The sequence below is a fragment of the Aulonocara sp. 'chitande type north' Nkhata Bay genome, linkage group LG23 (genome assembly GCF_057382095.1).
Source record: "Aulonocara sp. 'chitande type north' Nkhata Bay isolate Kocher_YH1m ecotype deep benthic linkage group LG23, A_spYH_male_GT1.1, whole genome shotgun sequence".
NCBI lineage: Eukaryota > Metazoa > Chordata > Actinopteri > Cichliformes > Cichlidae > Aulonocara > Aulonocara sp. 'chitande type north' Nkhata Bay.
The window spans coordinates 36128990-36154001 of NC_141365.1; the positions used below are offsets into that span (position 1 = coordinate 36128990).

General features: G+C 43.5%; 1 protein-coding gene across 1 annotated transcript in view; it reads right to left on the reverse strand.

Moving 5' to 3' along the window:
- Positions 1-25012, reverse strand: part of LOC147302344 (gamma-aminobutyric acid receptor subunit gamma-3-like) — a 179048-nt gene that overhangs the window by 88381 nt on the left and 65655 nt on the right. The window contains exon 3 of the mRNA XM_086282567.1: positions 21740-21807. Coding sequence (XP_086138693.1) covers positions 21740-21807 — 68 coding nt within the window. The remainder of the gene's footprint in view (positions 1-21739; positions 21808-25012) is intronic.

A 25012-nucleotide genomic window follows, 5' to 3' on the forward strand; every position in this document is an offset into this window, starting at 1 on the left:
AGTAATCAGTGCAGGTTGTCATCATCTTTAGTAATCCCTAAAAAGCAAACAGGCAGACTCAAGTAAAATCCCCAGTAGAAAATTGTTAGTAAAGGCTGTAGCTTTGTAACACATGCTGTAAAATTGTGCATATACAACCCAAACTGTGTAACCTAAGTAACCTAAGTAACTATGTGGGGTACCTGAGTAGCCAAATTTTGATACCTAAACCTAACCAAATGTCTAACTGACCAAGTATATTTTTCATTTGTTCTTTAAAATGATATTATCTAATCAGCAAATCACAAGGCAGTAAATCAGTGCATTTAGGCATGTACACATGCTGAAATTCAAACTCAACTCAATCCCCCCAAAACCCAAAATGTTATAACTAAAGTAAGCAGAAGAGCATCTCTGAACCTTGAAGCAGATGGACAACAGCAGCAGAAGACCACACCAGGTGACATAACAAAACATTGCCTGCCCTGATAAGATTTCTGCTGTGACATTTGGATGGTCGGAAGGTATGGATCCATTCCTGCCTCACATCAAAGGTTCGGCTGATGGTGTAATTTAGGAGAAATTTTTCTGGCAGATGTTGGGCCCCTTTGCACCAGCTGAGCATCATTTAAGTTTCTCAGTTTCTTTCTTGAGTATTGTGTCATGGTCCTGGGTCGTGTGACCCAGTGTGTTATGCTTAGCCTATTTTGATGTTTATTATTTGTTTAGGTTCTCTAAGCTAGTCCAGCCATTTGTATATATCACCCCTGCATTACGTCTCCCTTGCCCTTCGTGTGTTTATGTCTGTGTGTCTTGTACTGTCAAGTTCATGCTGTCAGTTATGTCACCTCCCCCTGTACTACGTCTCCCCGGTTCATGTCTCATGTTTCCTGTTTTACTTTGAAGGCCTGCATTCACTGTCAGTGTAGTCAGTTTTACTCCTCCTGTCCTGTCGTTAAGTTCATGTGTGTCAGCTGCGTTCCCATGTGTGGTCACTTCCCCTGATCATCCCTCATGTGTATTTAGTCTCTGTGTTTCATACAGTCTGCGTCGCGTCATCTGTGTTCCCATCCTCCGTGTTTCCATGCCTGGTCTGTTGTCTTCCAAGCCATAGCCTCACCATCGTTTGTTCCCAGTTTAGGTTTCTGTTTAGCCACGTTATCCCTGCTGTATTTGTACACCTTGTTTTCAGCCATATTAAAGGCTCGCCTTCTGTTATAGCTCACTCCCGTCTGCTCACTCGTGTACGCACCTGGGTCCATTACACGCATTCTCCACTCGCTCCGTCACAGCGGACCGTGACAGTACGACGCGACCATGCCGGACCCAGCGACGCATGAGAGGGAGATCATCCAGACGGTGGAGTCGCTCTGTGGTAAATGGCTGCGGTGCTCCGAAGAGGAGGAACGGGAGGAGTTAGCCCGCCAAGTGGGAGTATGCATGTCTGTGTTTCCCTGGCTATGGGAGGCACTACACCCGCTGATCACTGACCTTCTCGTCACCGCTCTCAGACTCCGTCCGCAGCCACGGCTGCCTAGTGTGCGGGCTGTGCCGCCAGAGCCCTGCTGTTGTCCCGTTTCCCCGCTGCTTCGCGAGCCGGAAGCAGTTAGAATAGAATAGAATAGAATAGCCTTTATTGTCATTGTACAGAGTACAACGAAATTGGAGTGCCACTCCCTTGGTGCAAGTTTCAATAATAAATATAAATGTAAAATATAAAAAGTACAAAAAAAACAATCGTAAGTACTCAAACAATAGTATGTACAATATATACAGGATAGCAGCATTAATATAATGACAGTATGAATAGCAGCATAATATAATGACAGTGACGGTATGGAATAGGTTCAATTGTTTTTGTGCTTATTTACTACGGTGATAGCTCTGGGAAAGAAGCTATCCCTGAATCTGTTTGTCCTGGTTTTATGTGACCTGTACCGTCGGCCTGACGGTAATAGTTCAAACAGTTGGTTGCTGGGGTGAGAGTGGTCCTTGATGATATTGCCAGCTCTGCTGAGGTACCGAGAGTTTGCAGTGACCTCCAGGCTGGGCAGAGAGCAGCCAGTGATCTTCTGGGCTGTGTTGATGACCCTCTGCAGTACTTTCCTGTCTGCAGCTGAGCACCCTGCATACCATGTTGTTATGCCGTACGTTAGGATGCTCTCTATGGTGGCTCTGTAAAATGTCACCAGCAGCCTCTCCTCCAGGTTGTTCCTCCTGAGCACTCTCAGAAAGTGGAGACGCTGCTGGGCCTTTTTAACCACCGCTGTAGTATTTGCAGTCCAGGAGAGGTCATCAGATATCTGCACGCCCAGAAACCTCATGGAGTGTACCCTCTCCACACAGCTCCCGTGAATGTAAAGTGGGGCCGGGTCTGCTCTGCCCTTCCTGAAGTCCAAGATAAGTTCTTTAGTTTTCGTGGTGTTCAGTTGGAGGTTGTTAACTGAACACCACTCAGTCAGTCTGTTGACCTCATCTCTGTAGTCCGACTCATCCCCCCTTGAGATGAGTCCAACCACTGTGGTGTCATCCGCGAACTTTATGATGGTGTTTGAGAGATGGGTAGGGGAGCAGTCGGATGTGTAGAGCGTAAACAGGAGGGGACTCAAAACACATCCTTGTGGAGACCCGGTGCTGAGTGTGATGGTGCTGGACCGGTGGGGGCCGAGTCTGACAGACTGTGGTCTATTTGTCAGGAAGTCCTTGATCCAGAGGCAGATGGGGGTGGAGAGTCCCAGGTGAGACAGTTTCTGGACCAGGATCTCCGGGATGATATGATTGAATGCTGAGCTGAAGTCCAGAAAGAGCATTCTCACATAGCTTCCTCGGTGCTCCAGGTGACTCAGCGCAGTGTGGAGCACTATGGTGATAGCGTCCTCGGTGGAACGATTTGTCCTGTAGGCAAATTGGTGGGGGTCCAGAGTGGGAGGCAGACCGGCCCTGATGTGCTGACAGACCAGTCTCTCAAAGCACTTCATCACTACAGGCGTAAGTGCAACAGGCCTGTAGTCATTTGGGCTGGCCACAGCTGTCTTCTTGGCGATGGGGATGATGGTGGAGGTTTTGAGGCAGGGCGGGACGGTGTTTGATGACAAGGAAAGGTTGAAGATTTTAGTGAAGACTCCGGTCAGTTCGTCAGCACATGCTCTGAGAACCTTTCCATGTATTCCATCAGGACCTGCCGCCTTCCTGGGATTCACTGACCTTAGAACACACCTCACTTGGTGCTCCCTAAGTGTTAGTGTGCCAGTGCTGGGGGCGGGTGGAAGTGGTGTGGCAGCTGAGGGCTTGGTCGTCTCAAAGCGGGCGAAGAAACGGTTTAGATCCTCAGCCAGTGAGGCATCAGTCCTAGATGTTGCCTGGTTGTTGCTTCTGTAGTTGGTAATGTGATTGATCCCCTGCCACATTTTTCTGGGGTCGTTGTCAGCAAAGTGATCTTCAATCCTCCTCCTATAGGCAGCCTTAGCTTTCCTGATGCCTCTACTCAGGTCTGCCCTGGCCGCCCTATACGCAGCCCTGTCCCCTGACTTGAAGGCAGTGTTGCGGCTTTTTAGGAGGGATTGCACTTCGCTATTCATCCAGGGTTTTTGATTTGGAAACACCCTGACCCTTTTGTTGACGGTGACATTGTCAACACAGTTCCTGATGTACGAGAGTACAGTGTCCGTGTACTCCTGGAGGTTGTGGCTGGAGAATAAATCCCATACAGTTGTTGAGAAGCAGTCCTGCAGTTGAGAAAGGGCTCCTTCAGGCCAGGTTTTTATTGTCTTTGTCTGGGGCTTTGTTTTTCTCAGCAGGGGGGTGTAGGTGGGGGTGAGGGACATGCAGAGGTGGTCAGATCCAGCCAGGTGGGGGAGGGGTGTCGCTCTGAAAGCATGCCTGATGTTTGAATAGACATGGTCCAAAGTGTGTTCTCCTCTCGTAGCAAAGTCCACGAACTGGACAAATTTAGGAAGCACAGTCTTTAGGCACGCTTTGTTAAAGTCGCCGGCGACAATAAAAACCCCATCGGGGTGGGCAAGCTGTTGTTTGTTTATGGTGTTGAGCAAGAGGCTGAGAGCCGTGCTAACGTTAGCATCCGGCGGTATATAAACAGCTATCACAATAACTACTGTAAACTCCCTCGGGATGTAAAAAGGTCTGCACGAGACTGCCAGAACCTCCAAATCAGGAGAACAGTGTGTGTGAATGATCCTGCTGTTACAACACCACTCGTTATGCACGTAAACACATAGCCCCCCTCCTCTGCTTTTACCTGAGTTGCTGTTTCTGTCATGCTGGTGTAGCGTGCGGCCTGCTAACTCGACTGCAGCGTCGGGAATCAGCGGGTGAAGCCACGTCTCCGTAATAAGAATAATGCTGCAGTTACGTGCAAAGCTTGTGTTGGCTATCTGTAGCTCCAATTCGTCAAGTTTGTGGGTGATGGATCTGGCGTTCGATAGGAAAAGGCTCGGAAGTGCTGGCCGGTGTGGATGTTTGCGTAGCCTAGCGTCTGAGCCCGACCGGCATCCCCTCTTCTGCTTTCTTTCCCTCCGTCGCCTTCTACGCTTGCTGGGCGGGCAGACCATCCACGGTGACCCTGGCGGTCTCGCTATCTCCACCAGGATGTTGTGTGTTCGCTGATAGTCGCCAGAAACAGACAAACTATATTTAAAACCTAGATCAATTAGGTTCTGGCGACTGTAAGAGATGGCGGCGTTGCAAACATTCAAAAATATCCACATTAAAAGTAAAAACGAGCACCAAACTGGAGAGCTAAGAGCCGCTGCACCCGTGCGCGCCGCCATCTTGTTGCAGTCGGAACGGTGAGGCTCGACACCGACACACCTTCCGCTCGCGCCCCGTCGGCGTCGGCGTCTTCACCATGGTCTGGCCGCACGGCGTGGCGCACGGAGACGACGGAGGCCATAGACTTTGGCGAGGAAGAGCGGCAGCAGGTGTTACGGGCTTATCGGGGTTCACGAGACAGCGAAAGGGGACCACACGTCGGCTGTACAGGCTGCTTCTCAGCCTGCTAGGAATGGCGTGAGCTTTCTCTCCGCCTCAGACTGCCTTCTGCTTCAGCCGTCTCTTCCAGCTGGAGGGCCCGAGGAGCCCGTTCAGTCTCATGCCTCGTCAGCTGGAGGGCCCGAGGAGCCCGTTCAGCTTCCTTCCACGTCAGCTGTACAGGCTGCTTCTCAGCCTGCTAGGAATGGCGTGAGCTTTCTCTCCGCCTCAGACTGCCTTCTGCTTCAGCCGTCTCTTCCAGCTGGAGGGCCCGAGGAGCCCGTTCAGCCTCATGCCTCGTCAGCTGGAGGGCCCGAGGAGCCCGTTCAGCTTCCTTCCACGTCAGCTGTACAGGCTGCTTCTCAGCCTGCTAGGAATGGCGTGAGCTTTCTCTCTGCCTCAGACTGCCTTCTGCTTCAGCCGTCTCTTCCAGCCGGAGGGTCCGAGGAGCCCGTACAGCCTCAAGCCATGTCAGCTGGAGGGCCCGAGGAGCCCGTTCAGCCTCAAGCCACGTCAGCTGGAGGGCCCGAGGAGCCCATCCGGCCTCACGCCACGTCGGCTGGAGGGCCCGAGGAGCCCATCCGGCCTCAAGCCACGTCGGCTGGAGGGCCCGAGGAGCCCATCCGGCCGCCTGTCTCCGCTGGAGGGTCCGAGGGGACCGTCCGGCCGCCTGTCTCCGCTGGAGGGTCCGAGGGGCCCGTCCGGCTGCCTGTCTCCGCTGGAGGGTCCGAGGGGCCCGTTCAGCAACCTTCCATGTCAGCTGGTGGTTCAGGAGAACCACACCAGCCTCATGCCTCGTCAGCTGGAGGGTCCGAGGGGCCCGTCCGGCCGCCTGTCTCCGCTGGAGGGTCTGAGGGGCCCGTCCAGCAGCCTTCCTCGTCAGCTGGTGGTTCAGGAGAACCACACCAGCCTCATGCCTCGTCAGCTGGAGGGCCCGAGGAGCCCGTCCAGCCTCATGCCACGTCAGCTGGAGGGCCCGAGGAGCCCGTCCAGCCTCATGCCACGTCAGCTGGAGGGCCCGAGGAGCCCGTCCAGCCTCAAGCCATGTCAGCTGGAGGGCCCGAGGAGCCCATTCAGCCTCAAGCCACGTCGGCTGGAGGGCCCGAGGAGCCCATCCGGCCGCCTGTCTCCACTGGAGGGTCCGAGGGGCCCGTCCGGCCGCCTGTCTCTGCTGGAGGGTCCGAGGGGCCCGTTCAGCAACCTTCCATGTCAGCTGGAGAGCCCGAGGAGCCCGTCCGGCCTCACGCCTCGTCAGCTGGAGGGCCCGAGGAACCCGTCCAGCAGCCTTCCTCGTCAGCTGGTAGTTCAGGAGAACCACACCAGCCTCATGCCTCGTCAGCTAGAGGGCCCGAGGAGCCCGTCCAGCCTCATGCCACGTCTGCCGGGGGGCCCGAGCCGCCCGTCCAGCACTATGCCACGTCTGCTGGGGGGCCCGAGCCGCCCATCCAGCCATCTTCTGCTTCTGCTACGCCTGGTCCGGCCTCTGCTTCTGCCTGTGCTCCACCTGGTCCAGCTTCATCAGAGTCTTCATCCTCGCCTAGTCCAGCTTCTGCCTGTGCTTCGCCTGGTCCTGCCTCGCCTGGTCCTGCCTCGCCATCGCCTGGTCCGGCCGCGCCATCGCCTGGTCCGGCCCCGCCATCGCCTGGTCCAGCCTCAGCGCCTGCTTCGCCGTCGCCTGGTCCAGCCTCGGCTTCTGCTTCGCCTGATCCGGCTTCGGCTTCTTCTTCTGCTTCGCCTGATCCGGCTTCGGCTTCTGCTTCTGCTTCGCCTGGTCCGGCTTCGGCTTCTGCTCCTGCTTCGCCTGGTCCGGCTTCGGCTCCTGCTTCGCCTGCTTCGCCTGGCCCAGCCTCGGCTCCTGCTTCGCCTGGCCCAGCCTCAGCGCCTGCTTCGCCGTCGCCTGGTCCAACCTCTGCGTCAGCTCCTGCTTCGCCATCGCCTGGTCCAACCTCTGCGTCAGCTCCTGCTTCGCCGTCGCCTGGTCCGGCTCCGTTGCCTGTGGCTGCCACGCCACCGCCTGGTCCGGCTCCGTCGCCTGTGGGTGGCACGCCGCCGTCTGGTCCTGCCTCGACTGGTCCTGTGCCCACCGGGCCTCGGCCAGTGCGCCTGACACTGGAGAGCCACCGCTGCCTTCCGCGCGGTCGGCCCCCTGAGCTGCTTCGCCGTCCCCTTCGCCGCCGCCATTGCCTTCCGCACGGCTGGCCTCCTGACCGGCTCTGTCACCTGTGGCGCCCGCCTGGTCGCCCCCCCGACCGTGTGACCCTTGAACTCTTGTGCCTGTGGGCTCCGGGTCGGCCTCCTGAACTGCACCGCCACTGCCTCCCGCATGGACGGCCTCCTGATGGGAGATGGCGTGGCCTGTTGGGTTGCCAACCCCCGGGTCGGCCGCCTGAACTCATAAACTGTGGGCTGGTGTGTTGCCGCCCTCCGGGCCGGCCCCCTGAGCTATGTTTGGACTGTTGTCACGTGTCAGTGTTTTTTGTTGGCTGTTTTTTCTTTCTTGTTCTGGTCCCTCCGTCCTGGTCCCCCGCCGCCCGCCCGGGCTTGGTGGTCTGTTTCTTTTGGTTTAGGGCTGTCTGGAGCCAGCCCTTTGCGGGGGGGTGGTGTCATGGTCCTGGGTCGTGTGACCCAGTGTGTTATGCTTAGCCTATTTTGATGTTTATTATTTGTTTAGGTTCTCTAAGCTAGTCCAGCCATTTGTATATATCACCCCTGCATTACGTCTCCCTTGCCCTTCGTGTGTTTATGTCTGTGTGTCTTGTACTGTCAAGTTCATGCTGTCAGTTATGTCACCTCCCCCTGTACTACGTCTCCCCGGTTCATGTCTCATGTTTCCTGTTTTACTTTGAAGGCCTGCATTCACTGTCAGTGTATTCAGTTTTACTCCTCCTGTCCTGTCGTTAAGTTCATGTGTGTCAGCTGCGTTCCCATGTGTGGTCACTTCCCCTGATCATCCCTCATGTGTATTTAGTCTCTGTGTTTCATACAGTCTGCGTCGCGTCGTCTGTGTTCCCACCCTCCGTGTTTCCATGCCTGGTCTGTTGTCTTCCAAGCCATAGCCTCACCATCGTTTGTTCCCAGTTTAGGTTTCTGTTTAGCCACGTTATCCCTGCTGTATTTGTACACCTTGTTTTCAGCCATATTAAAGGCTCGCCTTCTGTTAAAGCTCACTCCCGTCTGCTCACTCGTGTACGCACCTGGGTCCATTACACGCATTCTCCACTCGGTCCGTCACAGCGGACCGTGACATATTGTCTCTTGTCCAGCCCTTTATGACCACAGTGTGCCCATCTTTTGTGTCATGTGAAGCTATGTGGCAGGCAGGATTGGACCCAAAATGCAGGACTCAAACAGGGATATATAACTTACAATGGCAGCTTTTTTTCTGGGGAAACTTCTCCATAAACGTAAACTCACATGAAATAAACAAGCCAAAAACCTTGAGAAGAACTAAGAAAAGAACACTAGAAACGTGGAACTGGAATTAACACCAAAACCAGAAACACAGGGAGACTTAAAACACATGAGGAGGTATGACGCAACAAAGGGCAAAGGAAAGCACAGGGCTTAACCCTTTAAGACCTACCATAGAACCAAGTCCACCAGAGCTTATATTATTTTTTTACATGTTGTAGTGCCATTTTTGGGAGCATTTCAAGTTGCTATACATCAATGCAACCATTACAGCCCAAATTTTAATAATATCTCTGCATTAAGTGCATAGTAATTACATAAATTGCAAAAAAATGCAATAAACTACAAAAATATTGAAAATCGTTTTTGTTTTTTAAACATATATTTCTAGTTAGAGACATTTAAGAGGCTTATCCCTCAAAACTGTAAATACAAAAAGGTTGCACAAAATAGTTTCCCACCACAGGAAATTTATTTTGAGTGTTTTCATAGTTTTATTTTTGAAATACACCAATTTTTATATACTGCAGGAAAAACGAAAATAAATATTTTAGTGCAAATTTGCAAAAAAGCAGCATATGCATCAAAATAAAATATTTCCAGCAGTGCAATATGAGTTCTAAGTATCCCAGAAACGACACAGAAAGTCATAAAGTCAAAGATAACTTTTAAAAACACCATAATAGGCTCATGAGGCCCTGATGGTTAAAAAAAACTACATTTCCGTGAAAATGACGTCACTTCCGGTTTCGGGCAGGTAATGGCAAACATGGGAAAGTTCACGCTGACGTCTATTCCAACATAGGATGTGTTATGAACAGCTGATCGAATTGGCAAAGCGAGTTTCTGGAATATTATGTTTTTGTTGCTGCAAGCGCTTTTTATGCAGTTTTTGCAAAGCTATATGTGGAAGGAAACTGTGACCGAGGGCAAGCTGATGGCATAAGATGTAAGTACAACTTCTCCGGTTTCATATGCAAAAAAAATTATTGTGTTAGCTTACGTGGTTGCAGTTCTACCGGGATTTAAAAATAGTAACGCAAAACAGAGCGTGCCCGCTCCAACCGGTTTTAAAGGGTTAAATATACAGAGGAGTAATGAGGGAATGGAAACAGGAGGGAGACAGCGGGTGTTAATTAGACATAACGAGACAAGGGGAAGCAAAACTAGACTCACTGCACGCAGGACTGGGACTATCAAAATAAAACGGGAAACAAGAGACAATGCAAAAAGAGGCAGACTTGACACTGAAAGACAGACTAAAAGAATATGACACATGGAACACAAGGAAGACAGAACAACAAATAACATCAAGAGAACAAAACCATGAATAACCAATAATCAAGAAGTAGAACTTAAACACAAAACACTGGGTAACACCCAGCACCATAACATTTTGATGCCTGTTATCAGTATGGTACTATAGCTTACACTTGGTTTTAGTATGTTTCAATGACAGAACAGATGGTCCTAATAAATTCGACTGCAAACTTATACATACTGGTGTTGTGCAAATGCAGAGGAACAAATTCAAAATGCTACCCACTCACTGGCAAGCATAGACATCGACAGCATCGTGTAGATGTCAGTGTCCATCTTTGTCAGTTAATTTACGGGCTCTGTTATCTGCCTCTCCCAGCACCAGCTATAAAAGCCCCACACTTTCAGTTGACTTTAATGCCCCTAATGCCGTTTAATCACTCAACTATTCATCACAGTATGTCCTAAATTACTATCAGCTTCATTTGGCGTTGCATCATCCCGGCCTGTGCCCATTACCGCGAGTGCAAAATGAGGAGAGATAATATGTTTTGTTCAAAGGCAGATGAGAAGCATCCTTGAGTTGGTTGCTGAATATGTTGTCATTTTGCTTCTGTGTGATCAATACGATTACGAGTTGATGGCACACTGAGGATTTGACCTGTTTTTTGTTTTTTTTGTTTTTCACACATATACACACACAGGACACATGATGGATTGAACTCAAGAAACACGACGAGTGCAGTGGAAATGTGGAGCTTTGACAAAAAAGCCAAGCCAAGCTGAAGAAATTAGTTGTTTTCCCTCTCTCTCTGTTTAGCTTTGTGATATTTTCAGAGAAGTGGATGAAAAAAAGGGGGAGAGGTGAAGATGCAGAGGTGGACAGGGAGAGATAAAAGAGTTGTGACTTGGCACTAATTCCAGTCCAGAGAACTCCGGAGGCGGCTGGGGATTCACATTTCACTGACCAGCATCCATCGGCCCTGACGGGGTGAAGCCAATCAGCGCTTACGCAGAGGAAAATCACTGGACGGTCGCAGCGGGATCCTGTTCTCCGCTGAGACGAAGTTTGGACTCCCACAGCGAGCTGAGCTCAGCCATGCCCCAGTGACCCACTACAGGCTGCTGAGTTTTTAATTCACAACAACTCTATTACTCTCAAGTGTGTGTGCACATGTGTGCGTGTGTTGTTGCTCTTTTTTGAAGAGGCTGTTCTGTCTTCCTGTCAGTTAAAATTGAGGAAAAAAGAAGGAATTCACACATTTGAATGGCTACTTGATTTTTATCAGTTTATTGTTGAAAGAATGTGAAAAAAACATAAAACCATAAAGGATATACATGTATATTTCATGTTTGTAAATGCTTTAAGAACACATGTCAAATTCATCATATCACTTTATGTCTTCCATAAATTATGACCTGCTGTGGTAGCTGTGGTGCGTGCTGATCCGACCACAAAGGTAAACCTTAACAACATACCCAAGATGGAAAAGTTGATGCAAAAATTGGGGAATTTCAACCCTGAGTGGGTGACTGAGTCGTCTATGTTTTTACCAAGCGTAAAGGGAGGCCTGTTTATCCATTTTTCCATGACATGATTTCTGTCTTCAAAGAACATAATTTGTGCTGTCATTTTGATGTTTGAATTCGCACAGAGAGAGATGGGGGGAGCAGAGGCTTCAGAAAGTTGCTGAACTGAAAAGAGGCATAAAACTCAAGTAAAATGTGGTTCTCTGGCTCCAAAGTGATGGAGCTGTAAAGGCAGTTTTCATTCTAGAGGCAGCTGTGTGATACAGGTACAGCAAACTGCGTGATCAAAGATATTTAACTTTTCCAAATTTTGGTGAAATTGGATTGTGAAACAAGCAAAGTAAGACTTTTTCATTTATTTACAAGGACAAAATGAAACATTCACTACTTTGTCTTTTATACAAGACATATTCTAATGTCCCATACTATCAGTATCTGACATAATTTAAGCTGTCAAACAATGAGTTTGCCATATGGTAGCGATCTATCCAATCTATCGGATAGATCCATCTATCATAATGTGAGAGATGGGCTATGGCGTGTACAGGTCACCAGTCTATCACAGGGCTAAGCTGTTTTTGACCTTGAAGAAGTCCGAGGTCCAAAGTTACGTAACATTTCAACACTTTCTCATCCCAACGCATAACATACCGACGACTGTGACAAATCGTTGGTATGTTACGCGTTGGGAGGCATGAGAGTCTATACACATGAATCTACACGTGTTTTACGTCTGACATGAAAATCAACCTAACAAAGCATTATGTACATTAAATATTTTGTACTTGTAAATCAGGATTTGTATATGTAAAAAGAATTTGTGTGTGCGTAAAAAAGATTTGTGTGTGGATTTAGCCAAAAAATACATGTGAAACAAAGTTACAAGTACGAATTTTGACCTTATTTTTCTTCCTTTCATCTGATTGGTCAATGTCATGTCAATCACAAATTTAACTATCCAATCAGAGAACAGATGGGTTTGGCTGTCGGAGGGGCACTTTTTTAAACTGCAGGTCCTTGAAGGGTAATACAGTTTGAAGCTGGAGGATCTCTATATAAATATCCGATAGAAGCTAGGTCACGTAACTTTCAGCAGTTGTTGAAAGGATAAAGTTGTGTTATATCAGTGGTTAGAAATACCATTATTACTTTAGGATTAGTTTAACACAAAGTCAGGGCTGACCTGGGACCATGGCTGTGAGTCACAGTGGGCAGCATAAAGGTCCTTTCACATCGGACGCAGGATGTGCTGCTAATGCTAACTAAAAGCAAAGGATCCGGAATTTGTTGCGCTGGCTGCTGAGCTCTGTGGGTTTTTGCAGCATAGGCAGCAGTCCACACACAAATCTTTTTTACACACACACAAATTATTTTTACACATACAAATCTTTTTTACACACACACAAATTATTGTAGTACAAATCAGTACAAAACTGATTTACAGGTACAAAATATTTATGACCACAATTAGGGTTAGGGCTGGAATAGACGGCTGGAGCCTCTGCTCTAATTGTGTCCTGACGCCACTAGGCTTTCTGTTGGATTCACCTGACAACCCAAAGCATTTCATAAGGACCTGGAAGGGTACCTTTCGCTTTACTATTAGAGATGGCACAATACCACTTTTTTATGTCCAGTACCGATACCGAATCATAAATTTGGATATCTGCCAATACCGTGCAATGTATAATAGATTTTTTTATATCTTGCTGCATTTTGTAGGAGTTGATACTCAAGTTTTAAAAAACAAAATACTAAAGCTATTCTGTTATACCTGTATGCAAAAAATACACTGCACCCAAAATATTTCATTTCATATTTCTTCAACGGAATTACACACTGCACAGATGGTACCTTCCCAAAGGAAAAACTACTATAGCTTACTAGTTTATATATTAGACTTAATAGTTAGTATATACAGTAATGGACTTATATGCATTTTACATCAGATGAAAACTTTGGTTGTAATAATCAGATAATTATTTATTAAAAGCTAGACATGAGAATAAGAAAGAAAAGTATTTCTTTGTGCCCCCCTTTCTCCTGTTAATTTCTCTGTTTGCACTGTTCATATATTTATATTATTTACTGTATGTATTGGTTAAAAAAGACTTTGTTGTAAAAAAAAAAACTTAATCTAGAAATTAGAATTGTTGTGCCTTAATTTGTTTTTACATACATTCTATTTGAAATAACTAAAATTTGTATATTTATTTATTTTTGTTTGTCTGATAGCATTCATTTAAAAAAATAAATCGGACATTACAACCAGTTACTCACTACTTGAGTAGTTTTTTCACAAACTACTTTTTTACTCTTACTTGAGTAACTTTTTGGCCGACTACTTTTCACTTTTACTTGAGTAATAATATTTTAAAGTAATGCTACTCTCACTTGAGTACAATTTTTGGATACTCAACCCATCTCTGCTTGATTGCTTGTGGTCATAGCAACATAACAAGGACTGATTTATTTCCACTAGCTTTCTGGTGAAGCATTCCTGTTATCTGGGCTAACTGAAAACTTCCTTTTTTTCTTCTGGCCACTGCTTCCTGTCTAGGAGAGTGCAAGATCTATTCAGGTTACTACATTTTAAATCAACATCAGTGGAAGTTCAGGGTACTTGGATGGTGACCCTTAAGCAACATGCCATTTGGAGCTCGTACCGTTCGAATTACCTCCAGCATATTCTCACTCTTGTCTTGTCATATTGTCATATTTGAATCAAAGCAGCACCTCCTCAGTATTGTTTTCTCAGGCACAGGTGTAACTCTTTAGCTTTAACTAGGACAAAGCACAGGTAACAGGCAGTACAGTCACAGTAGTTTTAGGAGAAAAATGATAGATTCTGTTCAAATGCACCCTTCATCAAAATAAACTTTAAAAAATATGTTATATGCTAGATTTCTTCTGTCTCTCTGATTACCATAATTAAGCATCATTAATGAGTTTTCTCATTGGGCCTATTTCAGAAATGAATTACTCCTTTGGATGTTGGATTGCCTACATGCTTAAAATGATACTAAATGCAAATCGAGTCCATTACAATGTGAAGCTGATCGCTGGGAGAGCTGTCATTTAGAGCTTCCATAAAAAGGTTCCAAAAATGAGTGAGACTACCATGCACAACTGGTTACGCCCAAAAAGTAATATATTACACATTACTTTTTTTTTTTTTTTAAGTAATGCAGTATCTCATTGAATTACTTGATGAAGAAATCCCTTCGGTACTCATTGACAGTGTTGGCTGTAACACGTTGCAAAGTAAAGCGTTTACACAGTTTCAATAACAGTAATTTACCGTATTACTGTACATTAAATTCAGTAATAAGATTACAGTTACAATTATATAGTTTCTTGCATTACAAATGTGCTTACTGGATTATTCACACAGTAATGTTATTTCAATAACGCGTTACTTTGTTACCATTACAAAGTATAACTGTGTTTACAGCCTGATACAAAAAGAGTTTTGAGGCCACTGGATATTTGGATATTTTACCCCTTTAAAACAAATGTACAATAAGATTTTCTTTTAATATTTCACATATTTTTGTTAAGTCATAAAGTTAGGGCTATGAAAATCTTCACCCTATTCTGACACATGGAGTTTTAGACGACTGCTATATGCTAGGACTTGCCTCTGCAAATTAGCATCACTAGACTTTCTGAGTAAGCAATAATTAACATAATTAATTAGTAATGCACAATCTGTGGCTGGTAAGCGAGCTTACTACCAAGTTAGAACTTAACCCTTTTGTTGTAATATAGCCCCTAAAAAGAAACATGGCAATAGCTAAAATGTTAATATTAAGATTTCAAAAAGTGAAGTTCAAAGTAAAATCAATGGCTCTATGTAGCCTATGCTTACATCCAGATTTATTTTTTTTACTTTTTAACTCATTCACTGCCATTGACGTCTATAGCCGTCAATGGCAGTGAATGAGTCAATGGGTTTAACTCATTCACTGCCAATGGCTGGCAGTGAATGAGTTAAATAAACTTTTAAAAAAATGATTAAGGACGAATACCATGATGCTGACATTTAAAATAAACAAGTGGCTGTTTTGCAACTGCAGGCCAAGAGAAAGGTACTACATTTTTCAGGTTAGGGTTACTTTTTCTTTTTTAAGTGAGAGCTGTTTTAGAAATGCTGATTACTGTGTGCCCTGTTATTGTGCTGATATTTTTCAATATTTTGTAAAAGAAGTCTTTCAAGGATACAGCCACATAATACCAGCAAAGACCCGAGAATGCACTCGTGTTCAGAGCAAAAGCCTATTAAGAAGATCTCAGGATAAAGCCCTCTCTGAGGACAACTTTGGCTCAAAGGGTGTTCTGGCTTTCGTGTTGTATCAGGGATATTTCTTTTATAGAACACACAGGATGCAAGGGAAATTAAAAGCATTACACAGGCAGCTTCTCTGCAGTGGCTAGCTGTTAAATACAAGGTCCATTTATTTCTCTGTATAGGTATGCTTCGTTTAGCACTCGAGTACATTGCAGAACATGTATACTCCTGCTCTTCCTCTTAACGACTGCTTTTACACATTCCATGATTAAAGCTAACCACTGCAGATCCATAGCTTTACAACACCCCTCCTCTGACTATCAAATTGAGAAAATTTCAAGATCCACAAATTATTTATTAATGCATACTTGATCCTACTGCTTTTTCTGTTTAATTTATTTATTTCATGTTGTTGTTGTTTTTTTATCATGTAATGTGCTATTTTTTTTTTTACAATATAAGGTTTTTATATTCTTGTATTTATTTCATCTCTTTATTATTACACATTTTTTATTGAGCTACTGATTTATGTATTTATCTTTTATGTTACATGTTCTATTTATGGACAGATTTTTTTAAATTAAGTATGCTAAAAACTCACTGGCACATTGCTAGTAACAAGTTTGACCCAATGGACATGTTGACCATTCAGAAATGCTCTTCTGCATACCTTGGTTGTAACACGTGAATATTTGAGGTACTGTTGTCTTCATATCTGCTTGAAAGCAGTCTCTCCATTCTCCTCAAACACTAACAAGGCACTTTCACCGAGAGAACTGTGTCTCACTAACTATCTACTCTGTTGTCAGACGACCATTCTCTGTAAACCCTAGAGATGGTTGTGTGGGAAAACTCCAATAGATCAGTCGTTTATGAAACACTTCGATCAATCAGTCTGGCACCAATGACCGCATTATATTCAAAGACACTTAAATCAACCTGTTCTGATGCTTGGACCTGAACTTCAACATGCCTACACACCACTGTTCATGTGCCATGTGACAGGCTGCTTAGATGTTTGCTAGAACAAGCAGTTGAACAGGTGTCCCCAAATAAGTGACCAGTGGGTGGATAATTAAATTCTGTTTTTTCCTGTCTTCATCCACTCACCACCAACCGGTCGCAGCATATGGCCAGCCCTCTCTGAGGTTGGATCTGCTGGAGGTTTCTTCCTTTTAAAAGGGAGTTTTTCCTTCCCACTGCTGCCAAAACTCTTGCTCATAGGGGTCATATGGTTACTGAGGTTTTCTCTGTTTTCAATGTATTATTGTAGGGTCATTACCGTACAATCTAAAGCACTTTGAGGCAACTGTTGTTGTGATTTGGTGCTGTATAAATACAATTTTTTTTTAAAAAGTATCTGATGTGTTCGGGCTTAGCAACCAGTTAACAAATTATACCACAATTAGGGACATCAAATTCATTTTCTCATACAGCTTATTTCCTCTTTCTAGCAGTATAAAGAATTTTAACTACACATTTCATTTTAACATAAGAAAAAGAACAAAAAACAAAAACAAAAACTGGGATGTATTTAACAGTATACTAAAAATATTGGGGTGACACACCAAAACAGAATTTCTAGTTTTATTATGCTCTTGTTAGATTTAGGTTACTAGAAGAAAAAAAAGAATTATATGCGCCATTAATTTCAAATTAAAATTGATATCATGTAAAATAGGCACATATGAAAAACAAATAATATTTATAATTTTGAAATCCATAATAATCTGTTTTTTAAAAAAAAACATTGCTTTACTGATTCTTATGATTATTACATTATTACCAACTTACAACAATCTTGTCAGAGGGGGCCACTAGGGGGCAGCAAACTTGGGGGCGTGGCCAGTGCCACAATTTTTTTTTTTTCCAGACTTTACATTTAGGGTGTCTCATCTCTTCTTTCACCACAGAGATTTTTCTCACTCCTTTTTCTTCCTACTTTGGTTTAATTTAGTTTGTAACAAAAGCATTTTTTAGTTTTTTTTGTTGACTTGTTTTAAGTAGTGTCACTTGATTGATGCATTTTGTACTCATGTCGCCCCTTCAGTGTTATCAAGAATCTCTGATTTAACTGCTGAATCACCCTGAAGGGGCTTCTGTTAGAATAATGATCAGTTTGCCATACATTAGCTTCTATTATGCTAATTACAACATGTAGGTGGGTGGATACTTGTAAAGGAACAGCGCTGTACAGTCCAGAACAGGATTCTCATGAGATGTTTAACACAAAGTTACAATTATTAAGATTTCACTTTATGTTTTTTGTTTCCTCTGATATACATTAAATGCATTCAGTGCATTTAAAACTCTTGTTCTATTGCATTTTTAAGTGCCAGTCTCATGCTTGATTATAATTACTTACAAGAAATTATTTATAACATCCATCTCAATAGAGTGATCGCTTTTCACAGAGTGAAAAGTAGAGCTGTCAGAGCGGACTTCCTCAGTTACCTCACGCTGCTCTGGCCCTTCATCAATGAAACCTATGGTATCAAAAGACGTCAGGTTTGACTGCTAAAAGATGTTCTCCAAAGTCCTGGTAACTAGGGTATGGTAGGCCCGAGACCCAAAATCACAACACAAAGAAAAAACAACAACAACAATTCAGAAGCCATTCTAGGATGTTTCTGTGGATTGTAGTGTCTAAAGTCTGTGTGCCCCCACTTAGGATCAATATGAATTTGTTTTTCATTGTTGGCTTCAATCAATTGTATTGTTATGCGCGTCTGAATACAGTGAAACAATCCAAAGACTGAGCACCCAAGTAAGCCTGCTTGCCGCTGTGAACTTACTTCTCTTCTTTGCTTCCTCTTAGCTTGTTGAACACCACCGGGGCTGCAGCTGAAAGAATAAGGCTCAGATTGCTCATGCACATCTAATCAATGTAGCCAGTTCATTTATTGGAATACACAATTGTAATTATAAGTCAGGACTTCACACATCTTAATGATAGAGCTGTGATACTGATTAGTTTATTAACTGACACAGTCAGTGTTTTGGTCAGCTTTCCTTATATTTTATTTATAATTTATTTTTATTCTCTAATACTGTAGTTTTGTCTTTCAATAAAAATATACTAATGCTACTAGTCCTGTCAGCATTTGCAAACACTTCCTCATTCATATAAATACACTCATAGATAGGGAAATGGTTGTTTTCCTCCAACTCAATCCATTCAAAACTGTGTGCTCCGGACAGATTAGTATCCCAGATAGTGAAAGCCCTTGGTCCTCTTTCTGTTTATGTTAAATCCTCTATCAGGAATTTAGGTGTCACTTTTGACTCAACTCTCACATTGGATGGGCATGTGAAACCTCTGGTTCGCTCTTGTTTTTATCATTTAAGAAATGTGGCTAAGTTAAGCCCTATTTTATCTCACCCTGAACTGGAGATTGCTATACATGCATTTATTTCCTCATGCTTGGACTATTGTAACTCTTTGTTTATGTGTCTAAGCAAAGGTCCTCTGGATCATCTGCAGGTTGTGCAAAACGCTGCAGCTAGGCTGTTGACAAAATCCTCCAAGTATTCACATGTGACACCATTGCTATTTCAGCTACACTGGCTTCCTGTTGAATTTAGAGTACATTTTAAGATCCTGGTCTTGACATTTAGAGCCTTGCATGGACTGACACCTCCCTACATCTCCGATCTGCTACAGCCCTTTGTCCCTAGCAGGTCCCTGAGGTCATCTGATCAGGGCTTACTTGCTATAAAACAGACTAAGATGAGAACTAAGGGTGACAGAGCTTTTGCCACTGTGGCCCCGAGACCGTGGAACTCTCTCCCTCATACATTAAGAGCTGTGGACTCGGTAGTTATTTTTAAAAAACAACTCAAAACTCACCTTTTTAAAACTGTTTTTGGTTAAATTTCTGCCTGTTTTATATTGTCTGATAGCCACCATCAACATCAGCCTGACTGGTGATAATATGTAAGGTTAGAGAAGCAGGGTAAGGAAAAGATATCTGGGGTATGTTGAAGTCCTTTTGTAGCACAGGTCCCAGAATACAAGCCATCCATAAACGTTGGGTTACCGGGGCGCTGGAGCGTTGGGGCGCATCTTTACTGTTATAGGGTGTGAGCGAGGCAGGGTACACCCTCGCCAGGTGTTATTTCATTACAGAAACACAGGGATACAGCCAACCACCACACAGTCTCACATCCATACATACAACCAATTTAGAATCAACAACTGACCTGATATGAATGTCTTTGGATTGTGAAAAGATGCCAGAGGAAATCCATGGAATTAGGACACAGCAACATTGAAAGCACAACATATACAAGGAAGAATTGTAAATGCTGGCCTTGCATTTCATGGGTGGAGTTTGCATGTTGTTTATTTGGGTTATTCTGAATGGCTGTCTGCCTCTCTGTGGTAGCACAGCAACAGACTGGATAAGCTCCACCCCCAATCCCAATTGGATAAGTGGAAGAAAATGGATAAATGGACAACATTTAGAAACTTGGAGACTTGGATTCTACTAAAGTCAAAAGCCAAAAATGCCGTCTCTTAGTTTTAGTCAATTAAAATCTGCTGCACAAATAAATAGTCTGACACACATCAAAACGTACTTAATGGTCCTTCTCTCCAAACACTAATACCTGATTTAGACTTCTGCAAGAAATCTACAGCATAACCAGAAACTCATTTTTAACCTTCCATGCCATTCACTCATTGCAGGCTTGGTCGACCCAACATGTAGTTAGATTTTTCAGTTACTGGCCATCATCTGGGGTTGGAAATTACCAATAGCTATAAACTCTACAGGCAGCCCATCAGTTTAACGCTCTATATTGGAGCTATATTTAACTGAATTGTGCCTTTTAAAAAGGGAACTTCAGAGGGTTATATATTAAAAGAGTTCATCTGCTGAAATACAGGTTGGCTTTTACTGTGAAGAAGGCAGAGGAAAATAACATAGCTATGGATTATACAATGACAAAAAAGGCTTACTGTAGACTAACCTCTTTGTCAAAACAGTGGGCATGTGTTTGGCTGAGCCGTAATATGTTGCATTAGGTGCTTCTCTGTACTGTTCGTGACAAATTAGGCGCTCTTGTTTCCTCCCCATTTCAGTTGCATTAACACACCAAGCAGAAGTGTTAGCAAATCAACCGGGACAAGAAGTGTCAAACACTGGCCCTAGCTGGCATTTGGTTTGGTCACAGTTTGGTAACCTTAGTAATAGTTCCAAAGACTATCTTTCAAAATGACTGTGCGAGTCCTGCCGGCTCCTTGGAGTACAAAGTAGAAAATCAACTTAATGAACTGTGAGTTCAGCAACACCATTTTGCATCCCAAATTGAATTTATCCGCTTTCACTTTCAGAGAAAACCTAAACATCCTCTGCTGTGGGAGTCCACAGTGAAAGTGTAATAGGTAGACTTAAAACAACTTTGTACAGTGCAGTCTTTTAAAATGTAGTCCATTGGGCTTGAATACAAAAAGGCTGCATCTGTTTTATAATTGGGAATATTTTACACCGCCAGTCAACTGCTCCAGGTAAGCATATTGTGACTGAGCAGGTTCAGATGAAGTACTTTCATCATTTAGTCTGTTTGTAAACCAATACATTTTTTATATTGGAAGACAGAAATTAAAGGAGAAAAATATGCATATCTGACTCTATTGACAGCGGCAGAACAGACCCTTTGGATTCAAAATAATAGGAGGTTGCTTCCATTTAGTCTGCTGCACTCCACTGAAGGCCAAATAACAGACTGCTTATGCGTTTAGTTGTCTGAAAAGTAGCTATTTTCTCATTACTGCTCATCAACCTTTCAGCTTCAGCTCTTCATATGTTTTATTGAATCTGATCAGACCCTCCATTATGAAAAAGCCATTGATCCATGTCCTGGTCTTTCTCCAAACCCATTTTTCCCCCTCACAGTTGAACTTTGTTCTTGTGATTTTCATGCCAGTCAAAAAGATGCAGTAACTAAATGAAGAAAACTGGAATAAAATGAGGCTCATCTCTACTGAGACCCAAACTGCTGTCTAATTGAATAGCAGAATACTTTCATAGCAGCAATTTTAAACTCACCAACTTGATGAATTCAAGCTTATTCATAGGACATAGGGAAACAAAAAGAGTGTCCACACCTGTCTTTCTTGGCTTCTGCCGCAACACAAACAGCTGTGATGGGCCACGTGGCCTCCAAATACAGCATGAGGAATGACAGCTTTCGTGTCTGATGATGCTAATATCGGGCAGTGGACAAATGTGTTTGTGTGCAGATGGGGCAGACGATGGAGATAAAGCCATAACTCACCATATCAATGGATGACACAGGGCCGATGCTGTTGATATAGATGCCCACATCTATGACTGTTGGTTTCTCTGCAAAAGCCAGAAGGAATAAAAGTGAGCACATATTGTAGATGAATGTAACATTTGTCAAGTTTTTTCATCCTGAAGTGTAAACCTGCAACATAGTCAGACCCCAGAATCAAATATATAGTCAAGTTGCAAACAACAGTCGTCATCATTCACTTCATCGTTCACCTAGAAGAGAAAGACTAACACCCTTAAAGTCAGAACAGCTCCACAGTGTTTCCTGGAGCAGCTCTGGTTACCATGGCAATTAATAGCATTTCCAGGCGGTACATAGGATCTTGGGTTATTTTGCTTGGCAACAACATTTGAAACGATTGCACAAAGCAAAAACTGGTTGCGTGTGTGTTTGGTGGTTGTAGAAATGGTTTATATGAGGTTTAGGTGAGATTCAGAGGTTTCTATGGATACGACTTCAAGTTACAGCCTATTACGGAATCTCGCCCCTTGTGCCCCCTCCCCTCCCGATACCGGGGTTGCTGGGGCTCAAATCTCCAAAACAGTTGGCAGTCAAGGCGCTTTACATTGTATGGTAAACTCTACAATAATAGAGGAAAAATCCCAACAATGAGGAAGTGCTTGGCAACAGTGAGAAGGAAAAGCTCCCTTTTAACCTCAAGAAACATCTGGCAGAACCAGGCTCAGGGAGGGGCAGCCATCTGCCGTGACCGGTTGGAGTGATGGGGGTAAGACAGGACAAAAGATGCATTGTAGAATGATTAAAAAAACCAAAAAAACAGAAGACAATCTCTGATTGTTTGACAGCAGAGCCATTGCGATGACTAATGGTAGACCAGGACTGCCTCATCTGACCCAGAAGTGTCTTGAGGATACTCCAAGAGAAACTGTAAAGGATTGCTGGGGAATAGGATGTTTCTTCAACCAGGATGCAACTTTGAATAAGCAGAAGTAAAATACATGGATGGATGGTTCATGTTAGTGAACAAATTTTAAATTAAAAATTAATCTTGTGTTTCATTCAATATTCTCTATGGATTTTCGTCTTAACTCCATACGTGGTGACCTGGTTTCAACATAAAGTGAATTTTAAAAAAAATTTATTTTCCATGGGGCTTCCACTGCTATCCGCTTTTTCTAACTTGATATAACTGGGAATTTATGGGCCCAAATGCTGCTTCTATTCTCATGAACAAAGAAGGACCAAAGCACCAGTGGGAGCTAAAAGTAGTCCACATTCTTTCAGCTCCAATGAAGTGATCAGTGTTGTTTTCTCAGCTTTGCAGCATTCAGGAATCCATTAAACAGGCCATTTATGACGTTGAGACAAGCTGAAATTTTGAAGGAAAATAACACTATGATATGTGTTCAAAACAAAAATAAAGCATTCATATAACTTTGGATGTGAAATTATTTTAGGGTTAACATTTACTGATTTGCCAGTTAGCTAAGTTGTATAGTCTGACGTATAGTCTGACAAAGTGACCCAATGTTTTAGTTTAGACTAGTTATCAGAGATGTGGACTCGAGTCACATGACTTGGACTCGAGTCAGACTTGAGTCATTAATTTTATGACTTTAGACTTGACTTGAAAAAATGTTCTAAGACTTGTGACTTGACTTGGACTTTTACACCAATGACCTGGGACTTGAATTGGACTTGAACCGGTTTACTTGAAAAGACTTGATATTTCACCCCAAATATAAAATTTAACATACATATTATATAGAAAGTGTGCACCATTAATTCAATTCATTGATTCATTTATTCAAACCACACTCCGTACGTATGTGTGCGTGAGCTGTAGCACAGTCAATCAAATTAACCAGATTTAAAAAAAAAAAAACGCTCAAAAATGCTGCAAGGAGTTATTTTTTTCAGGTACATAAACTATGAAGTAGTCAACAAAAAACTGAAATGCAATATGCAAAAGATGCAAGAAGAGAATCACAGACAGAGATGGAACAACTTCCAACTTTCTCCGACAGTTGAAGTTGCATAAAGAACGGTAGGTGGTGCTTCTCTCTTGCTACGATGAGATCATGACTTCATCTAACAAGCAAATCTTGTCCAGGCTACGTTGGTGATACAGTTTTTTTTTAATGTGTATGATATTTTTGTCATGCGATTTTAAAGCTGGCCCTACAAGCACATCCAAGAATACCATGCAGCTTATCTCAGAACTGTCGGTGAAAATTATTCTTGGAGCTAAGTTTAATTGAGCTGCATTTTATAGAGGTGCAATTTCACAATTTGCGTATATTTTCTAAGTTCACTATTTCGTCATGTGTTGAGAAAAAACACAGATTTAAAAATGACATGGTCTAATATTTACATTTAGCATATAACTGCAACATTCTTCGTTTTTTTTTTTTTTTTTTAAAGACTCGAAAGGACTTGAAATTCAAAGTTTCAGACTTGTGACTTTACTCGGACTCGGATTTTTTGTCTAAAAAATATTTACTTCCCCTTGTTTTTCCTGGTCCTTGCAGGATACAATGCAGCACCTCAGCTAATGGCCAACAAGAATTAAACAGCATTAATCTCGTTGAAATGACAGCAAACTAACAGTCTGTCTCTCTGTGTCAGCCCTGTGTTAGATTCGCGACCATACCAGGTTGTACCCCACCTTTTGCCCTATGGAAGCTAGGTTAGGGTCCAGCACACCCGTGACCCTTCTAAAGATAAGCAGAAGGGAATGGATGGATGACACTAACAATGAGATAAAGTCTGTCCAATACAGTGAGATCATAAAAAAGAGTATTAAGATTATTAGAAGTACCAGCTCTCAATGAAAACTGAGTAGTATTTTTTGCCTGTAATGCACAATGATAATAGAAGTGGCTCCTGCAGTATAAATGTGAAAATTTCTCTCTGGGTGCTCGGGCTTCCTCCCACAGTCTAAAGATATGCTTGTTAGGTTAAGTGGTAATTCTAAATTGGCCAAAGGTGTGAATGATTTTCTTTATCTCTTTTTTAGGCCTGTGACCACTGGCAGCCTGTCGAGAGTGTACCCTGCCTGTTGACCATTGTTCCCTGAGATAGACTCCAGCCCCCACTGACCCTGAAGTGGATAAGTGTTTAAAGACATTAAGAGACATTAATGAATGGATGGACATCTCATGTGGTACTTAGACTCTGAGTGAGTAGAATCATTTTTTAAGTAAAGTATCTCAGCTGTTACATGGCTCACTGATTTGCTTCAGATTTTAAGATCCTACTCCGGACAAACTATGCTACTTTGGCAAACCT